Genomic DNA, 27839 nt, shown 5'->3' on the forward strand with positions numbered 1-27839 from the left:
TCCATGTCATTAGATTGATGGTGGCATAAAATACATACTGGATTTAGGAATGAAAATCTTTTGGAAGACTAAAAATCAGAAATAAGGATAACATTAACATGGATCTCATAAAAACTGACTACGCTTTTCGACATAATTATGCCATTTCAGGTGGAGATATCCAGTGCACTCCAGTTTCCTATCACTTCCTTTCATTTAGATTAAAATTTTGCCATCAGCAATTAATTCTCAGACGCCCTCAATGTAAGTCCTTCGATTATGGCAAGGGTCTGAAATTCAGAAATGTGAAAAAACATCACGTAGATTTTTGAGTGTGGTTTCCTGGGTTGATGTGTCATAGACCTGTAACCTTTTGATTGAACACAATCATTTCGAAGGAACGTATTACCTTCGACGTTAAACAGCCAAAATTGTACGCAGCTCAGCAGAACAGAGGACTAAAATGTATACTCGCATCACCGTAACAACCTCGCAGGTATGTATATTTAATCTTCAGGTTTTAGATAAAAGACTAAAGTTAAAAGATCCTTAACCGAACTCCAGCAAGCATTCTCTAGAACCTGATCTCGTCTGAACTTCTTCGTGAATATACATAATTGAAAACTCTATAAGTTAAGACATTTCAGGACTGACGCAAAGAGCCATGTTTCTTTCTGGGAAAGAAACGTTAACGCATTCCAAACTGCAGAATGTCCGAAAGAAGCAATAGTCATGTTTGGACAATCTTGGTGTTATGATCTTTCATTTTAAAGCAACCAACATTTCTACGGCAATTTAGGAGCACATAGTGGGGCCCAAGGTGGGACGTTTACAGGGCAGAACGTTGACAGTGTTCACTGGAAGCCGGCCCACTTGGTTTCTTTCTTTATCAACCTCCTTCTCTAATATTTCACACAAAAATTACTGAAAATAACCTTCGTCCTAACTCATAGTTACACACTAACCAACCTTTCCACAACCACAGACACAAATACCCACACAATAAGTTCTGTCTCTTTCTATCCCAGATTGATCATTAAGAACTGGGAAATTTACCACAAAAGCCGTTAAAGGAGAAATGGTGAGAGGAAGGCGGAGGTGACTAAATGTTAACGAGCTTAACACAATGACTAACACAACGCAATAAAAATACCACCATTGATAATTTCCTCCACTTCAGCTCAGAACAAGTTTGCAAGAATCGAAAAAAAAAGAGCGTGGAGGGTGGGGGAGGACGATTTCAAGAACATGAGATATAATAAAGATGTATCACATACTGGTACGTTGTAAGTCAGATTATTTACAGTTCAGATGATAATAAGGCGGTCTCCAGAACAATTTCCGGTGACGCAATCTTGTTAAATTACTTAACAACATTCCAGTTCGGCAATGAACATCAAGAGGAATAAGAGGAAACACCGATATGATTGTTCCAAACCGCAATAAAGTGGCTTACAACGTGACTAGGGCCCCAGAACACGCTTGACATAGAAATTATTGGTCAGACTCTTAGGCCTGTCCGCAGGCATTCGCTCAAATTCATGGTGTGTGTTCGGTGGTGAATCCTGACGTTCTGTCCACTCTGTAGCATATTCAATCGTACTTTATTATATTTTACTCTATTCTATCTTATTCTATTATGTTATATTCTACAATATTTTATTTTACTGTGTTTTATTCTATTCTGTTCTACACTAAGTCATTCCATCTGTTCTAAATTTCACTATATGAGCAAATTAATGAGCTTCATGTTGTTTTTTAAAAACATAATAGAAAAAGGATTAAGTTAACAAATGTAATCCATGCGTTTAAAATAAATTGTTGCCTCTTATTGGTTTCACGTGAGTTTGTGCTTGGGCAGACATCTGAATCTGAAGGTATAGGTCTAACTATCTAACTAAATATATCTTTGTGGAAAAAAAAAAATTAGGAATAATTTACAAACCAGGTAGTAAATGTCTACAAGTTCTTGAAACAAGCCTGTATAGAACTTAAAGTTTGGCATTACGCTTAAAAACAACAGCGAAACGCGTACAGAGGAGTTGACGTGAAGTCATCTCTACTGCGATGAAATGAACAGTCATCTTCACAAAAAGAAATCCCCGGGAGGTGAATGACGGAGTTCCAGAGCAGTGTCGAAGAGAAATATTCCTCTTCTTGCCAGGAATCGAACTCCTGTATGTCCAGCCCGCAAGCTATCCCGACCCATCCAAGTATATATTTCTGTACAACATTTCTATCTCACCGCCTGTCTGCTGACGAGATACTAACATGTACTTAGTTTTTTCTGAATTTACTTGTAGCCCCACCTGTCTACTAATCTCTATAGTAAAACTTCTGTGTTCCTTTTTATTGTATTTATATCGTACCCAAGACAGACAAACATTTTCATTATAACTAAAAGCGAAATGTCAGCCCTCGGCCGATATAGCCCAAATTCATATTAAATAGTAAGATGTGTTTGGTCTTGTTCTATTCATCAAGGAGTTAAATTTAAAGAGTCAGACATAGATGGATGGTGCTTACAGAATGCACGGAGTAGATGAGAAAACGACCAGGGAGACCTTGACATAGACGGAAGGATAGACGCTTAAAGAATCAGTAAGATAAGAGTGTGGTCACAGTTGCCTGGCTGAAGACAGAAATCATCGGCAGACTTTTTCTGGGCACCGTATGAGCCTCCATGTTCCATAAAGCACGGGGAATTTCTTTACAAACTGAGTGAATACCAACTTTTCAAGAAGCCCTCGGGTCGTGCAATTGGTTACTTAAATAGTTAAACTGCAAACTGTAGCAAATCGATGATTCCTACCCATTTTACACATTGGATATGGTCCTGCCTATGGCTAATTTACACAGGCTTGTGGGCATCTTTTCACTCCATCTAGCTAGGTCTCTGTCAGCCTTGAAGAACCGACCTTATTTCGGGTAGAAATCATGGAAGAAATTTACAGCTCACCACCTCATCTGCAGCAACACATGGCCTTTTTGCTGCCAGGGTATACGATTTCCCGCCTGTATAGTCATGTTTCTTACAAGTATGTGCACAGACCTACGTTTTAGTTTTAGTATAAAATACACGGACCTAACAAAAGGTCAACATGATTATGTTAAGAAGACCCATACATTGCTTCTGTGGTACTGAAATTACGTATTCTGATAAATCTGTGAAAAATGTTTAACGCGTATAGGGGAAAATATTTTAAGAAATAGAAGAAACAATGAACTTCTGTTAACGATAGCTGATACATTATTATTAAGTTTAAATGTTTAATTTGTATTAGGATAAGACACATACGTACACTCTATATTGCACGGTTAAAATTTTGAAAAGTATTTAATTCTTATCTTTTTCAGTTTTTATAAATTAGAAATGCCTGTATCGGCCTCAAAGTTCTCTTTACTCCTTCTGTTAACATCAATGGTGCTCGGTAAGATGGACCTAAGTCAATACAAGTTTTTTCGACTTTTAAGCACAAAACATTCATTCTAATTTCTAAAGTAGCGGCTCCATATGCGTAGGAAAATATTGAAATTTGTTTTAAAGAACTAAAACATAAGAATGTAGACCGGATTCGATTGGCTCAGAATAGTATTCTGAGTTAGGCTCTTGTACACAGTGATGCACCTTCGGACTCCATAAAATATGACTTGTAGGCCTACATCTTCATAACGAGGATTCTGTTTAGTTGAGTCAGTTTTTGCTAAACATAATATTTTACAATTTAGTTCTTTTACCCTAAGAGGAAAAACTCCACCATTTGGCTGACTAAAATCAGATTCTCAGTTGTATATTTCATTCTCATTATTTACATTCATGTTCAAATGATAAAAATTATTGTACACGGAACAGAAATATCTAAATAAAATATTAAAATGGACGAAGCTGAATGACGTACTTTTTAGTATTTACCACGTTAATGAACTACTAATGTTAAATATTGTTCCCGGTAACATACTGCAACAAGCAAACTAACGTGTTGGAGATATAATAACTCCTCAGTAAACGTCATTTCATAAAGCAGAGAGATTTGTTACGAATTTCCAAGATAAGCTATCACGAATACGGTCTTACATTTTCATTGTTCTTCAGCGGTCGTTTCGTTTAGAAGTCTTGTAACACTATTTTACTTACACAGATCTCACAATTCATTCAGACACATCAGAATGAATCAAATTCACAGCAAGGTTTCCACCTTCTAGATTCAAAACAGCATAGACCTATAATGACAGACTTGCCTTCATGTTTGTCGACGATTGTCACACAATAACTATTTCTTTCGAAGCATCTCAGAACTCGCGTTTCTGCTTTTTTGCAAATTACTGTTTAAACGCGCCTTAACACCTACGTAACTGACCCAACGGATAAAAATCCTGCTTGAGAAACTTATAGTCGCTCAGTTAGTCAGTTTTCCAGTTATTTATGGAAGGTGAAGATTCATTACTGTGTTCACGAGAATCTGCTAACTCCGGGACGTTTGCTGTGCGAAGTTCTTTCAGCCCCCAAAATGGAGGATCACCCTTATCGGCTGTCCGCGACTGCTTGTTAAATGTATTTGCAGGTACTCTAGACCAGTGGTATTCAGCCATTTTTTGTTCGCGTACCCTCAGATAAAATTTCTCTTCCAACTTTGTACCCCCAAAGTTGTTGGTGTATAATTCAAGTTATACATAGTATATATTCTACATCTAAAATAAATTAAATAAATTACATTACTGATTATTCAGTGTTTATCATAAAATAATACATATTTTTTTTAAATTTCACGTACCCCCTAAGATGTCTTCGCGTACCCCCGGGAGTACGCGTACCCCAGGTTGAATACCACTGCTCTAGACCTTCTTCTCCATCAGCAGCCTGAGGACACGCCATACTGTGATCACAAAAGACCCCTTAACATGGATACCAATGTAATTTTTTGTCATGAAGAATTACTAGCAATACTCTCAGCCGGTAGAGAATTGGGAAAAGGTGGCTTCACTTTCAAGGAGCCTAATGGTGCAGAATCATGCTCAGAACGTTTCTTATCATCAAAACGAACTTTTTTTTCATAAACCGGGAAATTCACTGCCGTGTTCAATAACACGCCACTGGACCTTTATACGTTGAATACTGTACATAATATCACATAATATATATGTCCCCTCCCCTCACATCCTTGGATTTTATCATTTTAATATTTTGGGGAGGATGTAAATTATGACGCTCCTTATTCTACATATTTCTGCGTCGGTATTTGTTGCTTTTTATCTTTAAGTTCAGACATTCTGCTAAACATCCTATTCCCACTCCCTCGATCTAACTTATGTTCCTTTCTTACGGCTAAAGACCCATGTGCATCAACAGGAAAAATTATGCAGATCAGTTAGTAAATCATTGCCCTGATGATGATGGCAGTAAGCACCTCCGCAAAGTCGTGTCAAATTTTACTATACGGCTCAACATTCCAGGGAACAGCAATCTTCATACTTGGCGCTGTCTCACTAGGTAAAACTATATTTTTTATCTGTTTTATCTTTAGCTTGTTATCTGTTAATCTATAAAACAGGAAATAAGTATTTTTGTTTTATTTATTTGCGTAACGGAAATTGTACGGTAGGCCTAAACTTCACGGAACACATTGTGAGTATTCGCCATTTCTTGAGAATGTGCCCACTTTTCAGAAATTTATGTACGCAAGCTAAAGTAAAGTTGTCTCCAGTCGCTTTACCCCGGAGCACACAGCCGATTGAATTACCCAGTCAGCATGGACGCGGTGGTACAGAAATCGTGATCCTGCAATAAATCGAACACCAGTCGTCCAACTCGTAATTTAATCACTGTATTGACTAATCCACCCTGGATGCTAAGAGTGATATATAGGCGAAGATGAAAAAGTGAACTACAGTTAAAATCCCGGAGTGTACAGGACAGTAAAGCAACACCTCTGTGACTACAGCACAACAGATGGTAGCAAGGGGCTGAGAGCTGTCAGCTCACCACAACCATTTGCCGGACCCGCCCGGCTCCCATTTCCTCACTGAACCCCACACTCCTCGCCCCTTTGACGCTCCAACCTGAGATGGGTATTTCGGCACCGCTGATTACAGACGCTTAGAAACAGCGCGAACTTTATGATTGCCGAACAGGACAGAAAATGTTCCCGTGCCAGATGAAAGATATACGATTTGATTTTATGCTTGTTTTCTTTTTTACGTTGTGTGTTCCAACATCTGACAGAACAGCTTGCCAAATCCACACAAAGACATTTCAGTTCTTAGAAACGAAATACTGCCATCACAGAAGCGATCAGAAAAAGTCAGATTTGCCCGTTATTTTACATTTGAAGGTAGCTACTGCACACTCTCGTCAAAACTTTTTTCAAACACTTCATCATTACAGTTTTCGAAATGTAGGATGTATGTGAGTGAAGTATATATTTATAGTTATTTTTTATTTCGTTATATTTTCTTGTTGAGTGGATCCTCTGTATTCATGGGTTGCGGGTGGAGAAGACGATATCCACATACAAGGCTGCTAATATACCGAATAAGGAGTCGCCAACAGCCGACAAAGTTTAATCCCCTACGTTACTGCTAAGGCGCAACGTTGATAAATTTTTAACGCAAAACGTACAAAGTTATTATAAAACAAGTACGTTTATATATTTTAACACAATCCCTCAAGTCCCGTCGGAACTAATAGATGTAACAAATAAATTTTACACTTTGGTATTAAGAGATGTGGGACTTCCTTTTTCGTATTTGTTCAAGACGGCTGTCTTCTGTGTTGTTGCACCGTATAGTCTGGTAGAAGGATCGTCCTGATGATGGACGCAGCACGCACTTTTGAAACGTCGGATACCTTCTACTAGAGTACACGGCGCAAGAACCAAAAAAGATAGCCATCTTCGTACTAGTCGCAGAGGCAAAGAGAAATCTTATTTATTTGTTATTATAAAATATGTTTTCTTAAACGAAGGGTGAAATTATCAAATTCTAGATGCAAGTGCCGCACGAGACGGTTGGTGGGCCAGCTAATAACTGGGAGAGGTGAAGCCAGGTGCGTGAATCAGGCCACCGGCGTTCTGGCTCTTCACAACTTGGGCGGGAACAAGGCCTCCTCACCGAAGAATTTGACCTGCAGTCGCTTTCTCAAATCTAACATCTTATTGCGCCTTTGATTAATAGACACCTCCCTCTGTGGTCCTACCCTGTTTGACTTAACGCATCACCTTAGCCTCCAAAAACTTGAGACTTGATGTTGTGCTTATGTATTATGTCTGCAAAGTTGAGATACTACTGCTTCGTAATCCGGTGTTCCCTGTTCGAATTCTAGTCAATGCCGACTACCCTAACAGCGAGGTGCCAATGGTTTTCCTCAGTTTCTTCAGTATGATTTCAGACCATTGAGAAAGAACATGCGTAATTTAGTTTAATGTTGAATTTGAATGTATATTAAGGCTATTTTAGACTAGAACAGTGACAAATCCATTTTTCAGTATCCTCCATGTCACAGAATATTTACAGTTCTTTTTCTTTTCCTTATTGCAAACATTACCGAAGATATGTAACGTGCCAATCAATTACTTGGTAAGTTCGAAAACATGGTTATTTTTAACTGAAGTAGGATATTAAAATAATCAAAATAGACTATAGAAAAAATTCTAAACAAATATGAATCAAATTCAGCAAAGTCTACAATTTTTAAGTTCTAATTAGGCCCGCAACACACGCACATTTAGATCTTCACGAACAGTCTCTGAACAGAAAATAGGACCACCACCAAAGATACAAAATATTGTATCTTATTAAGTTCGTCGCAATACGTACATTTCCGGCAGATTAAAAGTGAGAGTCGATAGGAGCACTTCGCAGAACGATCAATTATAAGAGGTTGTTCGAATCCTTGGCTCCATCAAACTGCGTATAATACTGTGCTGCCCTAACAAACATTTAGAAATACGTAGAAGAAGTGAGCCCGGAATAAAGGTCGACAACAAAGGCCATCTGAAGCGAAGACATCAGAAACAGAGCCGAGTTGGGTGTGCTAAGAGTCGGAGTATCGAATGGCCCGATCAGACTGACAGACGAATGGGGCTCACATTTACTAGCAACACAGGTAAATCTTAGTTCATTTTACGCTTTATTTATGTTTCTAACACTAATTGTAAAATAGCAGAGTATGAAAACCACGTCACAAGTTACTAAAATACTACATTTTACAGATTAACATATCTATATAAAATACCATTTAATATGAATTGGTTAAGGCCATTAGAAAAAATAATCCCTTTTGCGACTCAAAATGCAGCTTTGCTGATTTAAAATGTGGTATTAACTTGTGTGATAGAAAATAGATACAACCTAAGCTAAAAATTAACTTATGTAAATAAAACTACAAATCAACAAATATTTTTAAAAATAATTAATTAATATGTAAAACTGTTTTCCTTGTTTACCTAATAAATGTCCTCATTTATAGGTTGGCAGCATGCGAGTCAATCAGAAATGGGGGTGTAACCCTCAAGCCTTGAAAGATTGCAAACCCCTCATATAGTTGAAAGAATTATTTAAAGAAAATTCTGGATAGAGCCTGCCTGCAATTAATTTTACACAATACGTTAATAAGTTAATTATATGCCAAATAAATAATCGTGCTCATCATAGCGGTGAAAATTGTCTTTGGATTCTTGACGTAGTGGTTAAAACTTTCAAAATAGAAAAAAAACACAGATATTTTTTGATTAAGACGTGAAGCAATATGATTACATATAAAGTGCTATATCGCTATTAAAATGCTTTCACTTGCTACGTGGTATACAGAGACAGAGTTTATTCATAAATAGCTTACGATATTGGAGATGTAAAATGAAGTAATTTTGAACACTAAGGGTTTTATTGTTGTAATATGCAGGCCTACATGTTGAGTAACAAGGAATGATTCAATAGTTTTAGTAACGTATAATAATCTTATATGGCATTGCTTTGGATTAGAGCAGGTGATTTTACGAAACAAGTTCTGCCCTGTATCGCTTGCCAGAATGATTGAGTGAAGAAATGGCCCCCCTGATCCGTTCACAGTCGAGGCGGTCCGCTGGTACGTAATTGAGTTGTCTGCGTGGAAAGGGCAAGAAGTTATAGTTGGCTAGATTGACCATGGTAATCGCAGTGAATTAGCATTGCTAATACCTATAGCAGTACACTCACTTTTCGTCACAAAATACTGCTGCCAGAATTAACGTAGCACTAGTAATGCTACGTGTTGTGGTTTTGTTTAGACACGTGAAACTTCACATTAATCATTTTATTTCGGAGTTTCGTCAGTTACTTTCCTGTACTTGTTCAATCAAATATTACACATTTACTCTGCACGATTAAGGCTTTGTGTTTCAGCTGTGAATGATATGATAATCAGAGAAACAGCGAAGAAATTAACAGGTGGTGTTTCGGGTAAAATGTATTCTTATTCGACAAACTTAAGCATCACAAAATAAGTCTTCAGGTTAGGTTAGATTTAGATGAAAAATATAGGACTTCCATTCCTCTACCTTCTAAATTAATGTCAAAATTATTCTGTGACAACTCGCTCTTTATTTTAGTAAAGGCTCTTCATTTTTTCACTAATACACGGAGCTGAATCCTCCTTGGAAAATAACAGATTTTCAATCAACTGGTCTAAATATTATTCATTGTTATGTAAGCCAGAAGGGGTGGTACCGTATTCACAACAGCCCGCCACTGAATGATGAGTCAGTTGAATCCATTTGACATCCTCACACTATCAGTTTTAGTTTTAGACCTCTTCTTCGCCACATTTCGCAATTTTGACTTCTCGGACTACCAGCGGTGTAAGGTGGTTGAAAAGCAAAAACATCAGCTTTTCGAGAACCGTCCTCGTCTTAAGGGTACTTCATAGTCAAGAGTTGCTAGACTGATGGAACAGCTTTTAAACATTTTATAACAACAAAAACTAATTACATTAAACGAATATGTATATAAAGTTAGCCTTTTATTTCCAGGGATATTAGTCAGTTAAACACATTTAATTTCGAAATAGCACAGATTTCAATTTGTCTCTTTTAATAATACTTATTTATTTTAGTCTCAAACTACTCTACTACTTATAATTATACAGCAAATACTGCGTATGATAATGAACTCTGTCAACTATGAACAAACGTTCACGCAAACCACAAGCCCAATACAGACCCTGGGCTAGGTGTTGAGTGACAGTGGTTTACTCGAGGCTCATTTTTCCGGAAGGACGACCAAGCACGTAAAGAGTTACATCCGGAGTAACACATGGCGACACATATCAAGCAGGAAGAAAGCCTGCAATTGAAAAATTTAAGCACAGAAATACAATGGCTTCAAATCAATTCTCATGACTCGGTTACTGTGTAAGCTTTTTCGTCTGTCGGAATTTTTAAACTACATGACATCATATAGATCAGTAAGCATATAATTAAATGTAAGTTATATGTACACATACAGAATTAAATTATTTATATTGAAGCTTTGTAATTCGATGAAGATCTGAGTTTATAAGTAACGTAACTACAAGTCCTTCTACAACAGGCAGCGAAGCCAAATCGAAAGTATATTTCTATAATTATGTTCAGCAACGCCATAATTGTAATCAGAACAAATAAGAAATCTGCTAACAAATTCTGATTTTATTGGTTCTAGTATCTTTCCAAATGTAATCTTTGGTTTCTTACTCCAGCTGGTCTACATATTCAAGTAAATTGACAAATCTCTCTCTTTGCATTCTATAAATATGCCGGATCCAATGGTTACTTCTAAATTCTGTCACACACTGATTTATTACTAATGGATGCGGGGGCTCCTTCCTGGAGGGCAAAGCGACCGGGACATAAAACTGACTACTCACCTTCACTACTCACAAATGCACACTTCAAAGACCGAGAAACCTCCGAAAAATGAGGCGGTGAAAACCCACAACTGGGTTATAGAGCCAAGAAGCAACAACAACAACTCACCTTCTATTAAAAGGGAGGCCAAGAATCCATGGAGATATACCCCCACTTCCACACGTTATATTTTACCTTCGAAACGAAAATGACTCTAATTAAAGAATAAATACACACAATTTAAAAATAAAGTTTCTGTGATTGAATTTAAGCAAAAATTGTTGTTAAATGAAAGCTATTAATCTACCTCACAATTCATTAATATGTTACGGCGGCGCCCTAACGTACGTCTCATTGTCAGTTTATGAAGAGACCGTCCGTAAGATTGTATCAGCAAGTCCACCTCGCTTCCACCTGCAGGAAGTTTGCGAGTAGAGAGAGAGAGAGATAATTACATATATGCAGCGATGACTGACGGAGACATTGTTAACATGTTGTTATAAATGTTATGGTTAAAGATTAACCTGTCTCTTCAGCGCAATTAAAACCAGATTGGAAATACGTTCTCTTGGGGTAGAAATATATTCGGAAGGTATTCTTTACACCACATTTAACGCGCACACTTTTCCTGTACATGCAGACGAACTCATCAAGGCTGATTACGTCATCAATTGCGATGACGCCATCAGCGGCCATGACATCACGAATTCGCAGAGGATCATGGGTAATTTATTCACCATCGTCTCAGCTGACGACTCTGCAGATTTCGTGATAATCCGTCCAGCCATTCTGAAGTTTATTACACATGGAAAGACTGACATCGCTGGAGATAATCTTCATCAAGGTAAGTGAGTCATCAAATCACGCATGCGCAGAGGATCATAGTTAATCGCGTCCTTATCGTCCCACTTCCCGACATTTGAGCCAAGACCCGGAAAGGGTTGTAATGCAACTAATGATGATGATGATGATGATTAGAACGTCATTAAAGTGATATGCCAGTTTTTTTGGTAATTTTAAGATAGATGTTGATATTGAGTTACCAAAATTGATCATACCTTCAACAGGTACATTTTAATTTATATTGTGTAAATTTTGAATACAATTTTTAATTTTCACATTATCAACACACAAGCAAGGTACATTGTTGGCTCAAGGGACTTAAACCAAGAGCTAGGAAGTGCTGGCAACAGAATAATGAGGCCTGTGTTAAGCAGTTAACAAAACTGAAAATGTGAGGTTATGGATAACAGCACAATTATTTAACAGAAAATGCTTAATTTTTTGTAAAGGTTTGGGAGTAATGTAAATATTTTAGGCACAATTGCCATAATTTACATCACACAATGTTTCATCAGACTACAGTACTTTTTTTAGAAATATATAATTAAAAACTAAAATATTTAATCAGAGTAAAACACTCACAGTATTGATGTGATTTCCTTGATGATATCATCTTTAGTTCCACTCGATCTGTCTTCACACAGTTCTTTCAGCCTCTTACAATGCTTTTATTCTACCTATATTGACATTTTTTAATGTAATTACAGTATCTGTAACATCAGTTTCTGACACATTCAATCCCACAATTGCAGGTTTAGCCCTTACTCCCAAACACAGTTAACTGGTAGATCCCTTATTGCAGACTGTGTTTATGTAAGTTTTCTTTCTTCTTTGATACAGGTAAACCATACGCCAGTTTTGTATGTACTAGTGCTTCATATAACCTATTTCTAGTCACCTGAGTTGTACTTGAAAAGTTTACATTGTGGGATACAAGTTTTATTTTGGTTACCAGTCCACTTTCATGACTTGGGAGAATCAAAAATTTCCTATAACATTCACACTTCACATGCTGACTTAAGAAAACTGCAGATAATTCTTAACTCCATGATCATAAAAACTGATGTTATTAAACATTTAACACTAAAGAACTATTAGCAGAATATAAGTAACTCAATCTTTTTGATGCACTTGTAGATTTAGCTATATGCAACTAATGGTTTCTGTGTTAGATTATGTACACTCACAGATGGATCACTGTTTCTAGAAACTACACTCCTTTTGTGTATTTATATCCTTCTAAAATGTATTTTATCTTTTCTAAAATCAAATACTGCACTATTACATTCAATAATCGCGCATCGTATATATCGATCTTTCTTTGTCGACTACCTGCAGGGCTGACAATAGTTCAACACAACATTTCTCCATTTAAATATAAATAAATTCTCTAAAAGTGACAGTATTTGATTCGTTATAGAAGCACTGCATTGGAAATTTTCTATCACCTGGACGTTTCGGGAGTTGACTGTCATATTCACACGTATTTTTAAATTATTAGGGCCTTCAGACGGGACTGATGCAAGTAAAAATATCTTCGTGGCAAACAAGTCAAGAAGTATGATATGGTCATGGTAGCATGAATGAGAAAGATAAAAAATGAACATGGTTGCAAGCTTTTAGCAATTTAGAAAGAGCTTCAAAGCTTTTACGAGCAATGCGTGCATAGAAGTTTCTCAGCGTGTCTGCCAGACTTAAAGACTCGGTCGTTATTTGAAACCGGTCACTTTATTTGCTGAACTATCGAGGCCGAACAGCTGAGTCATATCTGGTAAACACGCAGGTGGATGAATAGGCTGTACTAATATCGAGACAACGATAATGTAACGAAAAGTAGAAGATGATAGAGTCGCTGTTCTGATTGACTTGTAGGGTATTACGTTAACATTATTGATACGTGATTCTCTTTCCTGCATCCAGCCCACGGTTTCGAAGTTCTTCATCATTATACCTCATGATGGCTGACCATTATAGAGCTCCATAAAACCAAGACAGACACCGCCCAAATATAATCAAAGCCCAGAATTATTCTTACCACAGTACGCAGGGGAGACCAACACTATATTTTAGCGAATACGCAAAACACCGTATGCTTGATACCTGACAGAAAATTAATACAGGTGGTTCTCGTTTTACACGGGGGTTGCTCTCCTGCGTATCGTAGCATATTACGGAAACGTATAACAATCGCCATTTTAATGTTGAACTGGAGCTAGAATTCTTTGATGCTAACCTTATTATTTGAATCGTACTTCATGATAAGCCTGGAGACGTTTCGATTCACGTAATAGGCTTCAAGATTTATCCGCTGGTAGAATATTGATGCAGTTCTTAATGTTGAATAAAACCGCGGATACGCGGAGAGCAATGGGACTAATCTGTACTATAATAGAAGAATATAACCATTGAATATCGGTATCTCTAAGAACAAAACTTGCAATTGGTCACGATCTTAAGCCACTTCCATCCATTTTCTGTCCTCAGAACTTTTTCATGAAATACTACCAAGTAACGTGCCAAATTTTTGGCCACCCAGTAGGTGTATGAACTTTGTTAGCAACATCACTTTTTTGGTTTGACAAAAAGAAAATTATATCTTATCAAACCTTTACTGGATGACTTCTTAATTCATTATTCACTATTTGATTACTCATTTATAGTTAATAAATTAATGAATTTTTATAATCAAGGAGCGTAGGCTAATAATATCTGGTTTATTGAAATACTACAGTAGAAATATTAACCGGTTCATATTACGTAAAGTCAGTGTTTAAACGAATTAACTAAGAATGAAACAACTGAGTAATTGTGAAGACAACGAGAAAATAAAAGAAGAAATGTGAACAGAAACATGTATTTGGAACAGTTTTCATTGCAAATTTGATAACTAGGCCTCTTTTTTTACTTAACTCAAACTCATTCTTTAGACACACTCGTTCTTTTATTGACTGAAGGCACGTAAACGTCTTTCCAATTTCCTTTTCGTTGATTAAAAGTGTAGGCCGCGTAATATTAAACCTCTTCTGTTCTAAAATTGTACAGTTCTGAATGAGTATTGGTTGAATTTTGTAGTCGTGTCTACGGAATGTTTATTTTATGTTGTAAGTGACCAAGTACTTTTATTTCTTTACTCGTTATCCTACATTGGGCAAGAACTTTCTCGAAATCTATAATATTGTAATAAGAAATTAAATAACTAAGCATTTGTGTGACATTGTTTTTACATACAAATCCATATTACGCTTAGTTTCATTGTTGTATCATATTATTAATGTTTAACATTTACGATCGTAAAGTACAGATTATTTTTGAAAAAGTGGCTGAAATACTGACTTCTGACTCTTGAAGGAAACAGTTAACCTGTATATTCTTTGTTGCTTATTGTTTATATGAACATTTCAATATTTGGTTCATCGAGGTAATTATTGTGAGAAACAATCCGAACTGGATGATATGAAATGGAACACAGGGCAGTGACGTGGAAGTTGATGTCAGCCATATTGCAGGATACAATAATCGGAATCGGAAAGAAATTAAGTCGGACACTTTGTATTCGATTTCAGGTATTCTTTGCACAAAATTCATAAAATTAAACACAATTATTTTCTACCTGCGTCTACATTGTTTTCCAACCCTGAAACGTATAACAAATTACCATTATGACTGATCCCATAAGAGTGAAGGGGAGTTGAACCTGGACTGAAATTTGTCAACAGATTTCATTCTTTCTAGTATAAAAATCAACACAAAGGTAGAGACCTCGTTAAGATACACAGTTTGTTTTGAAGTCCAGTTAATTTGCTGTATATTTAATTATACACAAGGAAAGAGTGGGCAGTCCATGATGTCTGTGTTACTGTGTGAACGTTTAGGTACAAATATGTTATTTTATGATGAGCCCTTCGGTTTCGGCTGCACTGTAAATATGGTCCAGATTATTCACAGACACTTCAGGTGCCCTATCGGTCAAGTTGCTTATGGCTGAAAGTGAAATAGGTAGAGTTTCGTAATTTCATAAAGGTAATAATAAAAAAATAATAATAGTTCTTGGTATGCATCTTTTATATTAGGCAAGTATCATGGACAAATAGAAATAATTCTAATGGAACGATAATATTGCATTTCAGTACGTCATGACTTATATATCAAAATCCGCCATCTTTAACCATACGAAGATAACATTCACTGTGATATTTTTTTGATAATTGAAAGGAGAGTGTCTGTAGCTACGTCATGGCGCACAGGTGCAACGCGAGAGAAAATTTGGAAATATGCAGGCTAATTGGTTAAATATCTTACATTAAGTGGCTTCAGGAACTGATCTGGTTTTGCTTGATGCTCTAGTCAGGGTAGAAACTTATTTTTCAACGCGAAGGTGATAGACCTAACATTTGGAGTGACAGGTAACATAAACTAGCATTGTAGTTGCAATTATTATTTAAGAAATAGTCTCATATATATTAAAATATTTTTTATTTTAGCGGGTGAGTTCAGTTCCCTTTTGACAAATAGAAAGGAAACAAGTATGATGGAAACAAAACTGTAAACGAGATTGCTGAAGGAAGGAACGAAAGATGTTACAGCGAAGCCGAAGAACAACGGGCTACACTGCAGCATGGCAAGTCGTGACCGAGGTCCTGGCATGATTAAGTGATTATCCCACATAATTAGGACTTGTATAGGATGTGCAATGATGTGCACGAGGGGGCCCTGACTGTTGGTGCTCTGTTCGCCGTCCCCCCGGGCGCAATTCGAGTTGGCCTGCGTTTTTAGGTTGTTATTTAGCGGCTCAAAACGTGCATTCAACCCACGCGAAGGTACCAACGTTTGAGTAGCAAAAGTCACTAAAGTTGTTCTCTTCAGGTTACTAAAGATAAATTGAACATTTTTTTATAAAAATTAGTACCCCTTCCTTTCTCTTCTTTATTTTTTCCCCCCGTGTTTCCTACGCACCTTTTGTCTGAAGAAACGCATAGGGTATTACCAACTTTCGTCTGTTTATCAGTATATTTATTTAAGTTTATTTAACGACGTTGACAGTCCTGATTATATAGTGTAGAATGGTACCATGATTAATAAATAATGATTTGGAACGGATGTGGAAGGAAGCGGTCCTGTTCTAATGTTAGATATTATCCTGGCATTTGCCTTTAGAGACTGAGCATAGCCAAGAAAAACCTCAGTGAGGACAGCCGGTTTCCGATCAGAGATTTGATCTCGGAACCTCTCGTACACGAAACAGAAGTACTCTAACCTCTGGAGGGCGACGGAGGTCGTCATGTAATAAAGGCGGTTAACATTTTTCTTGGTCGGGTAGCTTATTTATAGTTATATTTTCTATTAATGTTTGTAACTTATTTATATGAACTTTAGGTTAGATCAAAATAGAATTTGTCCTACATGTATTGGTATAGAATCCAGACCACACTTCATCGAAAGTTTTTAAATAGATTCGAAGATAAACCATACATAAATTAATTATGTGATTCACATTAAAATAACATAAATTTCGTTTATAGGAAAGTTAATTAAATTAGACTGTAATAATTTCTGGAAAAGTAGCTATTTCATTTCAGAACTAAAATTCAGATTATTATACAACTTTGCTCCTTCTTATAGCCTCGGAAATGAGACGCTTCTCACACTTTAAGGATACTTTTGAGACTAACCTAATCGTAATTTATTCCCTTTTATAGAAAGTAAACTAGAAAAACTTGAGTTAGTTCATACCTGTAGTTTTGGTTGTTTCAGAATAAGAGGTATATATATATATATATATATATATATATATATATATATATATATATTGAAATTTGCAGACTGTGAAAAGCTGCGAATTTTGTATTGTACGTAAAAGTGATTTTTTTGGACAAGTCTGATTTTCATTCGCAAGAAAATTATCAGCCTTACTCCCTGTCATAGGCATGTTTGTTGTAAAGAAAATGTGATTGAGTAGCAAATTTAAAAAAAATGATCCTGAATACATTGAAGAGAAAGGAAGATTCATAACACACCGTTGAAAAAGAGTGGCTGAGCTTTATAAATATATCCCATATTGCAATGTCTATAAAATCGGAGACCTTTCTGGCTAACGATTTGTTTCTCTTGGCTACAGATAGAGGCGGTGTATTCAGCAGGACGTTTAAAGCTCTCCACACGTGGTACAAAAGACGCAAGACAGATAAAAAATATAATACATATAACCGTCAAGTTTTTTACTCACCGGAAGTCGGTAGACTAGTAACGTCATTTCCTATGTAAGTTGGAGACGAAGAGTGTGTCTCGTCCTAAAATGTTATTTTGGGTCCATCTGACGAGGGACAAAAAAAAACATTCGTGTCTTTTTCTTTCTGTTAGATTTCAACAGTAGTTTTAAAATAAATCATATAGGAACTAGCTGCAGATTAGAAGAAGTTTTTATGTGCGTTTGGACAGCGGAAAGAGCAGACAAGAAGTCGCTTTGTGTTTGAGTCCAGATTAAGTGGCCAGCTATGTCGTGCAGAACGAGTGATATTAATTTCTGTGTCGCTCTCCCATACCGAGAAACTAATGACTTCATTAATAACAACTACGTGCGAGTTTATTTGGGTTGAAATTGTCTAAATTACGGGTTGATAGAGGCCTATCCAAACTTTAGCTAAGGGCGAATAAAACAAATCAGTAATCAAATATAGCTCTGCTTTCTTCAAGAGTTAATTTTGTGAGTGTAATGAATTAGTAAATCGACTATTAAAGAATTTAAAAAAGACTGTCATTCAGACAGGAAAAATGTACCTGTAGTACAGGTTCCTGCAAAGACGGGGATGAAATTTTTGACTTTCTTAAAAAGGTGGTATGTATTTTGACCCGCTAAACGACAATAAGAGCTTCACAAGACGAACTCTATTACATGGAGTAACTGAGCATTAGACCAACGAGTTTGTCTATGAAAATTGTGTTTAAGATAGTCCTTGAATATCAAATATTTGTCTTCGGAATTTGAATTCGAGGGTGAAGTGATTTAACAAGAACCCGACCGAAACGTTATTTCACCCACGAACTAGGAACTCTGTCTCTCGCTTCGTTACCAAAATAAAAGTAAAGGTAAATTTGTCCACGTAGTATAAGGGAGTTGAGATATATCTCCATCATTCTTATCCTCAAGCCATAGTGGTTAGGTTCACGCCCCGGCAGCTTTACTCCGGAGGAAAGACTGGTTACTCTGAGAGTCTCAAGAACAGTCTAGAAATTGCAGCGAAGAAAATATTTGTACCCCACCGGGAACCGAACCCCGTTTTACCCGGCTAGTCGGTGTATTGCCTGACCAATTCTTCTCACTGTTACCGGCATGCGGCCATGTTAAGCGGTGAACCCTACACCGCCGTGTTGAATGGCCATCAACAATGCTGTGTATAATTGAGGTTGGAGACGGTCGTCAAGGAGAAAATACACTATACTTTTCTTGTCGGAAGGAGCTAGTAGCTTGATTGCTGTATCTATGGTGGCGACCGTTCTCCACCAGATGGTGAGAGGAGTGATGGAAGAAAGAGGGGTGAATGAAGGGTGGTTCTTGACTTGTCATGTCTTATTTGTATTGAAAAGCCGCGCGGCAAATCAGAGGAAAAGAAGGGATAACTTGGGAATCCAACAGGAATCGCCTTTGCTGAACCCTCGTAGAGTGAAAGACATAATCACCCCAATAAACCCGGCCGCATTCTAACAATGTTTCCTCTGGCTTGTACCTGAAGGTGGAATTGTCTGTCGCATCGTCACCCGCAGTGCAGCTCTCATCAGTACTATGATCGGCGACTGTGTTTAGATCAGTGAAATTGCGAAAACCCTTTCCAGTTCCACAACTGAGTAACTCCATGGAACAGAGTCCTTTAGAATCTAATATACGCTCTGCTGGTTAAGAAATGTACCGCCATGGATTAACATGTTCACGAAAGCCGACCAGTGGACACTTTGGTTCCAGATTAATCCATTTCTCATCTTCATGTAGAAAGATCCACTTTAATATTATCCATTTACATACGCCTCTCATCGACGGCCAGGTTTTCCAAGTGGCTGTTTCCTTTCAGGGTTGTTTGGCTAATATGGTGTACGACTTTATATTCTTACTCATGTGTGTTATGCATCCTGTCCATCTCATTCTCTTTTATTTGATCTTAATAATAATATTTAGTGAAGGGAACAAACACTCTTCAATATTTCACTCCGTAATGTGTTTCTAATATCAGGTCTGCAACACATTCTCTCTCGCTTTGCTGCTAATGGCATATTTAAATTCTGTGTGTATTGCTTGTTTCTCCTTCATGGAACACAGCAGCATAACATGCTAAATGTTAGATAAACATAAATATTTTTGAGCAGGACTTTTCACAAAAATGAGTCTCGGTTAAGAAGATCAATTAGTTGATGATTTTTAAGGAAATAATTTCCCTTTATACATATACTTACCATTAGGATTTAAACGGTTAACAACGCTGCTAGTAGCTCAGGCTACATATCGTCGAGAAATAGGATGATTCATGTATGACGAATTGGAAAAGATGAGGAAGGAAACGGCTGTGACTCAATTTACGGTGTTATCCAAGAGAGGACAGCCGGTCCCATGTACGCGATTTGAATCCGGGTGTCTCCCCAAAACGACACAGGAGTGCTAACCACTCGACAAAGACATTCGTTCGCAATACCTCACTGATTCTGGGATTCTTGACTAATCAATGTATAATATTTTCAGGACATTAAACGGAGTTGCATTAAAAATAAAATGTTAGAAACTGCTGTACCCATTGCCCCAAGACCTTCCTCCACAATTTACTTCAGGCACTCGTTTAACAAATAACTATAACCTCTCACGCTTCGGTAAACTAAAGGATTACCTTTCCCTACCGCTATGGGCTTTGAATAGCACGCTGTAACCTTTAGCCAGTTCTAATCTGCCTGTCTTTATGTTATAGACCTTATTGGGAAGGTTAAGGCAGAGGGGAATGTTCCCTTTTAGTGTGTCACACCAGACCACGACAGTTGCCATATGCCTAGTTGTGGCCTATATACTCCAATACCGTGCAAATTGTGGTCTCCGTCTACAATGAACACAAAAGCCTGCATCAAATGCTTATCTCTTTATTTATTTCCGCTGGTTTGAGGATTTCCACTGAATGGTGGAAGAAGTAATGCATCAGTAGTAACATTTGTGGTGGTGATGGCCGGCAACATGGCAGTCTGAATAGAATCTTATGGCAACCACAGAGATGCATTCACTGTTTCACGGTGCGTCGTATATCATGGCATTAGAGCGAATGGGAGTGGCAATAACAGAAATATTATTAATGACTAATTTTTTTAACAATAATAGACAGGAAAGATAGAATTTCATTGGTAATAGATGCAAGGACGTCGAAAAGAAATTCAGATACAAAAATTTAATTACAGAAATTCAGGGAATGTGGAATATAAATTGTTTTGTCGCATCGGTACTCACTGGGGCCACGGGAATTGAAACTAAAGGAGTAAAAATATTTGGAAACATTATAAAAAATAGCCGTACTGGGAAAATCATACACAGTAAAGAAAGTGTTACAATGTGAAACCTTAAGCTTGGATGGTGGGTTCAAAATTGACGCTAGGAAAAGAAAAGAAAAATTTTGTTAAGAAAAGTTATAATAATTGAGTTTAACTTACATTCTACCCTTAACTTAGTACGCTAAATATACTTGTTCAAAATTTTTAAATCGTGTTTTGGTCACACGCACACACGTACAAAGTGACGATCTTTTCTTTAATACAAACACGTGTTTCTTAAAACCAATGGAATTGTAGATCTGAAACCTTTTTTCATCAAACATAAAAATTGTGATAACATAAATGAATGTATGAAATAAGGTTACTTCTTAAAATGCTGAATCACTATTCTTAATTATATCCACGAATTATTAATGAATTTACAAGAAATAATGCATAAATATCTTCGTTTGAACTTACGATTTTTAACTAATTAGTTGTGAAATGTTTGTAGGACACGTGACATGGAACAATTTCCCACTATTTAGGCAGGTTCTGTAACAATTACTCTAGTGTATTCTTAAACACTAACCGCGGCCATACCGTCATTAAGATTGTCATCACAACAGTGATGTTGGGTACATTAAGTTATTACCGAGTTCCACATAAGCCTAAAGCAGAATATAATAAAATTACAACAAATTTACGACTTTTCTAACCTCTCATGTTTAGTGAGATGTTAATTAATATCCCCTCCACCTACCTTAAAATCAGGTTACATTAATTTTGGGGAATAGTAAGTTTGGCACTGCAAGCCATTGAAATGTGTGACCATTTTATAAATCTTCCATACTTTTCTATGTGTCGTTTAATCTACTTACTGTAAGCACAATGCTGCTTGACTGAACATTTTTACCCTTCGTCTCTGCCATAGCCCCTCTGTATTCCCTTACTCAGTACTTAAGCCGATAATCTTCCATGTTGAAAAGCGACTTCACCCATGTTGCTTTCTATTGTACTGATGACGGAGATAAAGGCAGAAATGTAGATATGGGGATACCATACAATATCCACAAGGAGCTTATATATACTAACAACCAGACTAGTAAGAATGGATCATAGGGTGTACACAAATGCTGTTACCAGCGTAACTTAGAAATATATGGTAAAATTGTGGAAATGTAACACGTTTTTAACCGTAGATTTCTGTCTTAAGGCAGAAATCTTCATACTCACCGCTGTGAAAACCTCAAATCTTACACGTTTTTAACCCTTTTAAGTCACTCTCTGATCACTTTAACCCCAGTGAAATAATCGTGATTTACATTTGTGAGCCCCCCTCTGATACCCATTTGATAGGAGATTGGGTCTAGCTAGCCTGTAACCTGTATTTCATAAGGTAGGAAAGTAATATTGAATTCTTAGATTTAAAAATTATTTCGTTGTTTAGAGTTTTTGTTGATTTTAAGAAGGTGCTTTCAGATGTGTCATAGATCAGGTAGAATATCATAAACAAAATGCTATTAAAGAGACATTCGAATTATAAAAAAAGAATAAGTGGATTCTCTCGCGCTGTCAGAGCGAATACCATGTGTACAAATCATGTTTCACTAACTATTGTTCTGTAACCATGGCATCGTCCAGTGATTCTTCTCTTGCAATATGTGGCAGTATATACACATACACGTTTTTAAACCCTCCCCTCCCGGTCTGTTCCCTTCTACTAAGGAGTACGTGAGTTTGCGCTGTCCGTGACATTGATATATGAAGCATGATTACTCAATTATATGTAATTAGCATACCAGTTTCTGAAATTGCTTTAGTCTGGACATCATATTCATGACTATACAGAGTCCAGGGTTTCCGATCACATTAATGTCTCGAATACCATAGTAACTTTAAAAATAGATTAGTCCAGGGGCGGAGTGTCCATGTTAATCGTGTTAGTTCTGTTAGCTCGGCTAATACTTTAAAAAACGAAAAAAATGTCTTCTGTCTTACTTTCGTTGTTCATTGGTACTCTATACACTCACTATACATAGCAGAACAGGTTACATAAAACACATCGTTAGCCAGCTCTAGCCAGCCTGGCATTGTTAGCCAGTTAGTTGAGGCTTACGCATGTGGCGAGAGCCTGGTAGGCTGGGGCTGGCGACTGATGCACTCAGTTTTTGGTTTTAAAACTTTTTATACTCCTCAAAGAACATCTTCCTACGTCATCGTTCTTATTTTCGTAATAAATTTAAGCTTTCTAATTGGATAAACACTACGTTTAGTAGGCTTGCAACCTGCCGAATTTCAATAACCGAAGTTTAACAAACGTGTTACCCTAACTGAAAATACACTTGCACACGCTGAAAAAGTATTTTACAATCAGTGGTCCGAGAATCGCAGTCGGGCCACTGGCCAAACTGAGAAAGGTAAGGTGTTATGATTGGTTCGGTTTACTTATGTCTTGTAATCTGTTTCGTTGCATTGTGAAACTATTCTTTTAATGGAGCCGACTGTTGAACAATGTAAAACCACCTCAGAGAATAAAGCAACTTAAAGCTACTTGTCTGAAATATTCTAACGTTTCCGTAATTTTTATTGTTGCATGAACGCAGTAATAAGCCGCTTCCACTTCCAAGAACTTTATTATAATTCTTGGGTGTATGAGACCGTTCTGTGAACTGCACACAGCAGTGAGGCCTTCTTTTGTAAAAGATCGGTTTAGTTCTTATAAGAAAGAAGGCGCTTATAATATTGTAAATGCGTGTTGTATAAGGTGATTAAAAATAAGCGTATAATCAATCATCTTCACAGATTTAACTTATAAGACGGCGTAGATGAATCAAAGAACTATAATTTTAGGATACATTTTTCTTTTATTACATGACAGGAAACGTGAAGTATATCGGTAAGAATTACCGAGCTATAAGAAAAATTAATGTGAAGTCCCATAATTGAAGTTTCAGAAACGTAGTGGAACTAGTATTTTTAAGATAAGCTTCATACATCATGAAGAAAGTTACACCGTTGCATTAGTCTGTAAATGCGTTGTTTTCGAAAAGAATTTTAGGTGCCTATGTAATTGACTCCGTGATATTTTGATAATATTTTTTCTCCACTGACGATTACAGAATATTCTCCTTCTCGCGTCCTCCTGATCTTCATAAATGCCTGTACTCTACCGTCCGTAAAAAATCTGGACATATTTATTTAAACAAACTCGATGTAAAATTTTACATTAAACACATTTTTATGTTTTGTAAAGAGCAAAAAATAAATTTAGAAACAAAAAGTAGCGTCAAAATTAATTATTCTACAGTTATTATTTTAAATTTTAGGTACACTGTCTTTTTGTTACCAGTTAGTCAACTAGTGGTTTGACCTCTGAGCACAATGGCTTCCTAGTGGTTGAATTTCTTGCTTTGAGAGCAAACGAGAAACGAAATACAACCTGACGTATTCTAGTAGGTCGGGGGAAACAGTGTAAAGAGGTTTCTGGACACAACTGGGAAACAAGGTCAGATAGTCTGACCTCTTGTAGGTATGGATAGCTGTTAAAATGTGGATCAGTTCTAAATTTCTGTGTATGTTCTCAAGCAAATCGATTTTCATGTATTTCTGACTTGTAGGTTGTGACAAGTACGAACTATATAAAAGTCTGCAAAAATAAACAAAGACAAGGTTTTATGAAATTAATAAATTTCATCTTCGTAGTAAAATACTGACATTATAACGTTTATATATGTACCGTTTACAACAAGTAATGGAAGAAGGAATAACATAAAAATGGATAAACGAGGAAGAAATAAAAATTAAAACGCAAAAGAAGGAAACAACATTCGAACAGCCTGGATGACAAAAGAAGCTGTGTAGCAGAGTTTTTCAATAATGAATGGATCTGGAATATTTTGGAGAGTGAGAGCCTCATTGTTCCTACAGCAGTACCGAGTGGCCGTCCTCCCTAGTGACACAAAATAGTAGGGACGAGACTGGCGCTGTTAACGCCTGACATTCCACCATTCGTTAATTGAGACACGGCCAGACTGTCACACTGCCGCCTCTGCGTTTGTTATCGTTGGCAACAATAAATAGCACCGCGTGCCACAACACGCACTAATCCCGTTTAAATTAACGAGGTGTGTGCTCATAATGTTTTATCTTCAGCAACTGACAGCAGGCCCTGCCTTTTATAAAACCTTAATTTTCATCTCCGTGTTTACAAAATATCATCACCAGTCCCCATCCTGAGCCATAAAAGCCCTCTCACCCTTTTACCTTAAAATTATTTGTAATATTGTACTACCATCTATGTCTAGATCTTCCCGAGTTGTGTGTTCCTTTCAGATATTCGAACAAAAACTATGTATGTATTTCTTGTCTCCCCATGCGCTCTACATCCCTCCCATGTTTACTTAAGCCTTTCGTTTTGAGGACGTATGGAGCAACGGATGCATAGCTCCACTCATTCTTAACTCTGCATTAGATGGCAACGAGAGGTTGGCTTAAAAAATAAAAATGTAAAGATGTCTTGTGTTGAATTAAGCGTCAAAGTAGGGAGAACGAAATACTGTAACATATCTTTCCTATTTTTTTTAATGTTTGCTTTATTCATTAAAAGGTTGTAAATAATGTCTGCGTATTATCGCCTTGCAACAAAATCACTAACAGAAGCGGAGGAAGAAAGCTGAAGAAAATATTTTACATTAACTCACAGACGTCAAAGATACGTAATTAGTCTTTCAGTATCACAAAATACAATTCGAAAAAACCAATAAATCTGTATGTGAATTGGAGCCCCAGATCTCAACTCCAGTATTAAGAGTAAACATTCTGACCATTGACACCAACAGTTATTTTCTCTACGGTTTTTTGTTGTTGTTTTCTCAGTACCAAATCGTATGCTACGATCTGAAAAGAAAAAGTAGAATAATTCTTTTCAGCTTTCACATGATACACAACCCAGAATCTTTACTTCAAGCAGAATGCCGAAGATAGTGGATAAATAAAATGGGTTATTCCGAAAAGGCAGACATGAAATTTGTGAACTGCCGAGCGGGGAAATAACTCGTCTGAGTTGGTTATTCTTGTTTTAGCGACCGATTTGGGCTGAAACTATTATACGCAGTAGTCTTCTTCCCTTGACATGATTAGTGTTCTCTGATGAGAGCTGTCGTTCCACTTAAGACAATTACTGACTTTAATCTGTGGCTGTAATTTGAGTCCTTCAGAGGATAGATTTATCAAGAAAGGGCAGTGTTGCATGTAATATGAAGAAGTTGAACAAGACACATGAATCTGGGTTCAGTACTGTGCTGTGCGCGTACCGTCCGAAAGTAAAACTGAATATGTGTGTGTAATTAAATTATTAATTTTTAAGTATAAGTAATGGAACATTCAGATAGCTCCATTACAAAGGAAGGTCACCACTGAACACAACTGAGTCCATGATTTTAAAAATGTCTTTAATCTCTCCTGTTCTGAACACTAATAAAATCTCGGATTCTATAAAAGCCGCTGAATTTCTTGACAATGAATTAAAGTCATTAAGGTTGTTCCTGATGCTTAACTAAGCTTCGCAATATGTAGGTTTATGGAGGAGTGGACGTATTGCTCCACGCATTCTTAACCTCTGGGTTGTGAGGGATTAGCTTCACACTCCAACTGCTCTGTTCCCGAAGAAAGGACCCCGCTACCGGTTAGACAGGAGTCTCGGTGGGCTTCAGGACTGTCTGGACGTGGACTGGGTGGATTTGAAATTCTCAAGGCGGTGAATACTAAGCAGCCATCTTCTTTGTTGTACTGCCGTCTACTTTGCTAGAAATATGTCAACGTTTCATAGGGCGATAGCCCTGATGATGGAGGCAGCAAGAACCTCTGAAATCTCGGTAAACTTCTACCAGACTCCACGGCACAACAACCCAGAAGACAGCCATCTTTGATACTATCCACCGAGAGGATTTATGGGTTTAGTATGATTCTCTGATTGAAGAGCGATTATTTTATTAAACAGCAGTAACTATTTGAGTTCTGGAACGGAGACGCGTTTTGCTTTTCAATAGAGACTTAATATATAAATATTACTTTGATGAATTACGTTCTTCAAATGTTAACTAATTTAGAATTTTACATCTAGGTTTCTTAAATTCTACATTATAATGTAAATTTGGCAACATTGCAGACAATTTGTAGTCCATCCTAGTCCCCTTCATCCGAAAATTCAGAAGTCTTATTTAGATCTGTGCAGTCTATGCATGTATGTACGTCTTTATGATAGTAAAAAAGTCAATATCGACATGTGCGCCATAATATAGGAGCGGATCTGTTGGCAGATGAGAAAATCAACCGAGAATCACTTGAATCAAAGAGACCGTGCCCTCAACAACCAATGGCGAGTGACAGTCGTAAGATAGACAATACCAGAGCCACAACGTCTTCCTTTAAAAAAATATTAAAGCCGTTTACGAGTATACGAGACGTGGATAAAAGGACGAACTTGGCGGCTACCGTTTGCTGTGTATAAGATGTTAAAAAATTTGGACGTCATTTACGTATTCGAAACAACAACCACAAACAGGTTTATTCATCACTACACGTTTAGATTTTTACAAATTTTCATCAGGTTTTTTTATGTACGTTTATGGTTAGCCAATTCTGCTTCTTATCTGGGAGATCCTGGGTTCAGAT

At 37.0% G+C, this 27839-nt stretch overlaps 2 protein-coding genes across 6 annotated transcripts in view; one reads left to right on the forward strand and one right to left on the reverse strand.

Moving 5' to 3' along the window:
• The window catches only part of ci (transcriptional activator cubitus interruptus), a 223752-nt gene that overhangs the window by 187772 nt on the left and 8141 nt on the right, over positions 1-27839 (reverse strand). Inside the window, exon 1 of one of the 3 annotated variants that reach the window (XM_022064114.2) lies at positions 12261-12792. The exons of 1 other annotated variant lie outside the window; for it this stretch is intronic. The gene's annotated coding sequence lies outside the window, so the exon portion shown is untranslated. Of the gene's footprint in view, positions 1-7791; positions 7875-12260; positions 12793-27839 lie in introns of those variants that run through there. One more of the 3 variants, XM_022064113.2, reaches the window with a different exon arrangement.
• Positions 7904-27839, forward strand: part of LOC147875194 (uncharacterized) — a 131883-nt gene continuing 111947 nt past the window's right edge. For 2 of the 3 annotated variants that reach the window (XM_087342882.1, XM_087342888.1), the window contains exons 1-2: positions 7904-8080; positions 11476-11679. In XM_087342882.1, coding sequence (XP_087199008.1) covers positions 8053-8080; positions 11476-11679 — 232 coding nt within the window. In that variant the 5' untranslated portion in view covers positions 7904-8052. Of the gene's footprint in view, positions 8081-11475; positions 11680-16159; positions 16666-27839 lie in introns of those variants that run through there. The other variant, XM_087342885.1, reaches the window with a different exon arrangement.

Source organism: Zootermopsis nevadensis, unplaced genomic scaffold, assembly GCF_977971745.1.
Source record: "Zootermopsis nevadensis isolate Lab colony 2312 unplaced genomic scaffold, Znev_1.0 Znev_ptg000001l, whole genome shotgun sequence".
Taxonomy (NCBI): domain Eukaryota; kingdom Metazoa; phylum Arthropoda; class Insecta; order Blattodea; family Termopsidae; genus Zootermopsis; species Zootermopsis nevadensis.